Source organism: Leopardus geoffroyi, chromosome B2, assembly GCF_018350155.1.
Source record: "Leopardus geoffroyi isolate Oge1 chromosome B2, O.geoffroyi_Oge1_pat1.0, whole genome shotgun sequence".
NCBI classification, from domain to species: domain Eukaryota; kingdom Metazoa; phylum Chordata; class Mammalia; order Carnivora; family Felidae; genus Leopardus; species Leopardus geoffroyi.
The window spans coordinates 143216682-143222681 of NC_059332.1; the positions used below are offsets into that span (position 1 = coordinate 143216682).

A 6000-nucleotide genomic window follows, 5' to 3' on the forward strand; every position below is an offset into this window, starting at 1 on the left:
CACCACCACATGGGAAAATCTTAGCTAATTCACCATCTGCCCATTTTGAAGACAGAGGGATACACAAAACATATCCCATGTGTGCTACTCAATTGATGGAGGGGATGGAAAATGTATCAGTGTATATTCAGTAAATCCCGTGCCTGTTGAAATATTTAGTGGACATTAATTGTCTCGCGCAACAATATGAATTAAGGACGCCGGCAGTCCCATTTTATAGACAATGAACCTGCGGAAACAAGCTAAGAAACAAGGACTTATTCCATACTGGGTATCTACCCAAGGGGAAAAAAACATATTCCCAGAGAGACAAAGTAATTTGAGAAATTATCTTCAGATTTTGGCAAAAGGCGGAATCTTGAACCTGTTTTCACAGTTTTCCTACTGAAGAGAATATTTGCTTTTATATCAGAAACTTCCAGATCAAAACTTTAGAAAGGAACACCACTTAAGGCAGCTCACGGCTAAACTCAGAAAACAGATTCTGAGAGCTTAGCCTTGAATGCAACACCTTTTTCATTCCTAAGCTTGACTGCTGTGGTTTTCCTTCCTACCGTCCTATGCCTCCTTCCTATCATGATGAAGAGAGCAACTGTGGTGGTAAGAAGTAAGGAGGAAGGGTACCACAGGTCACCCTTGGCTGAACCACAGGCACAAAGACTGCTTCCTGAGACCGCTCCCTGGGCACAACCCCCCCGCACCCCCCCACCGCGGCTCTCTCCAAATAAGGACCCACAAGGCCAAACATATCAGCTGAGCAGAGGGCGTACGTAGTGCCTTCTAGGCCTCAGATCATTCTCCCTGGAAGTCTGTCTACAAGTCACACATGAGTAGAGCCCCAAAGCAGTTGTGGGAAAAGTAAAACCAGACAATAGCTCTCCTTCTGAGTGCCCAGGCCGATCAAATCCTACCCACAGGCCTTGAGCAAGACTCAGCTGAAGGGTTCTCAATGAAGTCCACCCATTTCCCCATCGGATGATTTTCCTCTTAATTGTGTTGCACTTGACTTAAGCCTCTTTCCCTCTTTGGTGGCACTCAGAGTGACCCAGCTTCTATTTTAGCATTTGCATGTGTCTGGGCTCAGGTCCCAGACTAGAAGCTCCCTGAAGACAAGCTGCCTCACCCACCCACACTTTGCACACGCAGCTTGCAGGACAGATGCTTGCCAGATGAGAGAACACTCAATCTTTCTAGCAAGTAGTGATTCGAGAAGCAGTATTAAGAGGGAAAGCAGCAAATACATATTTCATTTACACTGTTTTTATAAAGTTGTCTACTCACAGTTTAGATATCAATCAAAAATACTGAATTCAAAGGATCAGGTAGAAGCCTCAAACCCCAACTATTCAGATGTTTCTATATTTACACATACAATTAAAATATGCCTGCCATAAGAAATACAAAGAGCCTTAAAAAGGAAGGAAATTCTAATACACACTACCACATGGATGAACCCTGAGGTCATTAAACTAAAATGAGCCAGTCTCAAGTAGACACATACTGTGTGATTCCACTTATATTAGAGACCCAGAGCAGTCGAAGTCATAGAGAAAGGAAGTAAAGGGTGGGTGCCAGGGGCTGGAGGAGGGGATGGGGAGTTAGTGTTTAATGGGTAGTGTTTCAGTTTCGACAGATGTAAAAGTTCTACAAATGGATGAATGTACTTAATGCCACTGAAAAAAAATGGTTAAGACAGCAAATTGCATATTATGTATTATTTTACTGCAACAACAACAAAAAAAACAGAATAAAAGAAATTAAGGTTCACTTTGAGAAATGAGAAAGAAACAGATGAAATGAGAAAGAAACAGGAAACTGGTTTACTGACTTTTTTCAGAGTGAGATCTTCAAAGCTGAACTCTGCATCTTTTCTTTTAGTGAAATAAAGAAAACCATACCTACAGTAATATCTTGACCACAGCTCTGCAAAAGCCTGCATGGGGGCTGTGCCCCGAGTAAGGTTGTGTTTTTAGGTCAGTTTTATATCACAGGCATTGTAAGGCCTGGATGTTATGTGCAAGTGGAAATGAAAAGAATTTTGTGGGGCCCCTGAGTGGCTCACTTGGTTGAGCCTGACTCTTGATTTTGGCTCAGGCCATGATCCCAGATTGTGGGATGGAACCTGCTTCAGCTCTGCACTGAGCCTGGAGCTTGCTTGAGACTCTCTCTCTCCCCCACCCCCCACCCATCCCACCACTTGTGCTCTCTAAAAGAAACTTTTTTAAATAGAAAAAATAAATTTGTGTAGGAAAAAAAATTTCTACATCATGAATGAATCATTTTAACCATGTAATTCAGGCAAAACTATATTGACTTCTCTGATAACATATTAACATGGTTATTTAACCTAACAGTACAGACTTTATTAATAAAGAGCTCCTTTTACTAAGAATCTACGACTTCATGGTAGAAAAAGCACATAAACATCGACTACAGAACCAAATTGTTTGAAAAACTAGAAAAATCCCACATGTATCTTTTACTGCAGTTTTTCATGAATCCAGAAATTTTCTTCATCATGATTTAAAACCATTAAAACAAAAAAAGTTAAAGCCTCTCTGCAGCATCTGGTCACCGTTCACCTGTGTTAAAGCAGGTAAATCTATACAACTTTCCAAGAAACGCTGGTCACAAAGCACCTGCCTTGTTTGCTCCCACAACTTCAGTGAAAGTAATTCACCCCAGGCCTGGCCAGCAATCTAACCCTGATAGCGGCCTAATCAGATTCAGGGGACAGAGGTGCGGGCACCAGAATCAGCTGACGTTTATGATGTAGCCCAGGAGCGCACGACCAGGAGTGCAGGGGAACCTTCCTCCACCTGCAATTCAAGTTCATTACTAAACCGCTTTCAGAGATAGGAATCCTGCTGCCAGCAGCAAATTCCCAGGTTAAGAGAGCACAACTTCACAGGCCTGGCAGGAAGCTGCCCGCCAGAAAGACGGGGTCTTCTAAGCTGGACGCCCTTTAAAGCACCAAAGGCAGACTTGGGGTGAATTGGGTTCCGGTGCTTAAGGGACGCGGAGGTGATGTGCCTTCGGAAGCCACCCGACTTTTCTTTAAAAAAAAAAAAAAAAAAACTCCCAAGTTGCATTAGAATACTTTTTTTTTTTTTTTTTTAAAGCAGACCAAACTTTCTTTTACAAAAGAGCATAAAGTACCCGGGCGGGCAGGGGGGCGTTCACAAACAAAAAGACGGTAGAAAGAGGGGCAGCACAGTGGACTTCCCAAGAGTTCCACACAAAAGGACCAACGAATCCCGAAGAGGGGAGACAATTCCCCACTCCGGCCGTCTCGCCGTTTGCACGAGAACCTCGGTGGCACAAAGAAGAGCCCCAGCACCTCGCCCAGGCAGCGCCGCCCTGCAAGAACGCCCGCAGCGTCCGACCCGCCCCGACGCTGGGTCACTTACTGGTTTCGGCATCTTCGGTTCCTGGCGGGTTCTCCTCAAAGCCCCTGGAAACTCGACTCTGCCGCAGCAGCTGAGACCGCGCTCCCGACCTGCAGGCAGAGGAGAGCCCTTCAGAGCGCGCAGCCGCCCGCCGCCGCCTCCTCCCGCCGCCGCGCCCGACACTCGGCGCCCGCCCCGCGCGCTGCTGCTTAAGAACCGGCCGGGCGGGCGCCGGCGTGAGTCACCGCCCAACCTGCAATTACGGCGGGCCGGGCGGGCCCTGCGGGGAGGGGGGCCGGGCCGCGCGGGGGAGGGGGGCGCAGGGGACCCCGGCGGGGGGACGTGGGCGGCGGGGAGGGGGCGCGGGGTCCCGCTCGGGGACGCGGAAGCGGGGTGGGGGTGGGGGGTACACCGAGGTAGTTCTCGGACTTCCAGGAAGCCAGGCGGGAACGCAGCCGACAGCAAGTTTCACTTTGTGAAGCAACCGTTTGCCCCAGGGCTGAAACCGCAACCGTCAAGCCTTTGAGAAACACTTTTTTAAAAATGGTCCCCGCCCCGGAGCGGCCAGAGGGCCACGGGCCGAGCGAGGCGGGAGGGGCGCGGGCAGGACGCGCGCCCGCGCAGCCCGGGCTCCGCGGGCACTTCGGGTGGGGCACCCCCGGGGACAGAGTCGAAAGAGGAAGGTCTGGAGCACCAGGGGCGGCCACGCCGGAAGGCTCAGCTTCACCTGCCTCTTACTTGGGCCGACAGAGAGAACCGTGCGCCAAGGGCCGGACGAGGGACCCCACCGGCCCGGGGACCACCCCGGCTCTTCCCGGGCACCACCGGCTCCGGGCTCCCGCGCAAGCCCCCCGCCCCCTCCGCCGGGCGGGCCCCGCCACACCTGCCGGCGAGTCCGGGCCACGATCCCCTCCGTGGGGCGCGGACCCCCCCGGCCCCGGCCCTCCGCCCCCCGGCCTCGGCCGCCCTCCCGGCTCACCCGCGGCGCCTGCAGGAGACCGCTGCGCTCCCGGCTGTCGGTGTGTCGGCGAAGTGAGCCCGCGGCCCGCGCTCCCGAGAGTCCTCGGCGGGGCGGGGTCCCGGGGCCGCGCCCCTAACTGCCCCGCCCGCCCGCCCGACCTGCGAGGTGCACCCGGCGCGCAAGATGGCTGCGGCCGCTGCCCGCGCCCCGGGGCGCCTCCCGCCCACGCCGCCCGGAGCCCCCCGACCACGCCACGCCCACCCCGCCGGGCGCCTCCCGAGGGGCGCGGGGACCCGGTGGGCGCGTCCCCCGCCGCCTGTGTCGTAAAGACCTTTCCCTTCTCGCTGCCTGTCCCCTTGCCTTGCGGAGGACTTTGCCGGATTTAGGGTTCGAGTCCTAATGGCAGATGTAGGGTGTGAGATCGTTCGCTCCACAGCGGACAGAGGGGGGGGGGGGGGAAACGTAAATAAACCCAAAGGAGCCGGCGGCCCCAGGGGAGCCTGGGCCGTTTTAGAGTGGGGCAGCCCCTGTGGTCAGGTCATTTTGTAGTTCTTGCACCAGGACGAGGCCGGGTTCTGAGACCCGCGGGCCGCCGTTCTCGTGCACGTGGTCGGAGCTCCTGCCTTCGGATTCGGCAGAGGACACAAGCATAGAAGACGCTCCACGGCTGAACGCTCCGGTTAAAGGGCACATTGTGGTCTAATTTGACTTGACTAACTCAGAGCTATGGTAAAATCTCCATAGGCAGGAATTCTAGGAATTGTTTTAAATATTTTTTTTTTTTGCAGATGGTTCTCCAGAGAACATTTTAAAAACACACAAACACACATGGACTTTGGTGGCCAGTAGGATTTGTCACTCAGTGATCAAGACAGCTAACTCTAAGGCAGTGGTTCTCTAAGCGTGCTTCCCAGGCCAGCAGTCTCGACCTCACCTCTGAACTTGCAGAAATGGAAATTCACAGGTACCGCCCCCGGAATCACAAACTAGGGCTGGGGCCCAGCAATCTGTGTCTCCCTGCCCTCCAGGTGATTGTGATGCAGGCTCAATGCTTGAGAGCAGAGCCTCTCCTGAATTCCTTTCCTGGGCTCACCACTAACTCCCTACGTGAGTTGAGCGAGTTATTGAGCTAGTGTGTGCTTTCACATCTGTAAAATGGCACAGTTATGGCACCTATTTCATGGGGTCATTACGAGGATTAGAGGTGATATGTGGAGGATGCCTAAAACAGTGCTCAAATCTATCCTGGCACAGACAGTAACCGGTGACTTTGGGCAAACCACCAGACTCTAAGGCTCAGTTTCCCTGTCTGTCGACCGGGGATGCGACTAGCACCTCCTGCAAGGACAGGTAGGGGTTAAATGAGATAATGCATGCAAAGTGCCTAGCACAGTGCCAACCTCCCCGTAAGGCCTAACCTGTCACAGGAACAGATGGCTCACAGGATAACCCCCCCCCCCCCCCCCCCCCGAAGCTGCAGGCCCACAGCGTTGCAGGGGCACAGGTGTGGCCGGAGGCCTTTTCTGAGATTTTGTCCTGTATTCTGACAAGTGTGTTCCTAAAGAGAGACTTTCTTTTGTATTAAAATGAGATGTAACTGTGGTAGGAACTATGAAAAGAGATTTAAATACCCTCCAGTGATAATAGTTT

General features: G+C 52.5%; 1 protein-coding gene across 2 annotated transcripts in view; it reads right to left on the reverse strand.

Moving 5' to 3' along the window:
* The window catches only part of EZR (ezrin), a 51570-nt gene extending 46999 nt beyond the window's left edge, over positions 1–4571 (reverse strand). Inside the window, exons 1-2 of one of the 2 annotated variants that reach the window (XM_045500183.1) lie at positions 4369–4571; positions 3411–3499 (exon numbers count right to left, since the gene is read on the reverse strand). In XM_045500183.1, the coding sequence (XP_045356139.1) occupies positions 3411–3422 (12 nt within the window). In that variant the 5' untranslated portion in view covers positions 3423–3499; positions 4369–4571. Of the gene's footprint in view, positions 1–3410; positions 3500–3799; positions 3898–4368 lie in introns of those variants that run through there. The other variant, XM_045500184.1, reaches the window with a different exon arrangement.
* Between the last annotated feature and the right edge of the window lie 1429 nt (positions 4572–6000).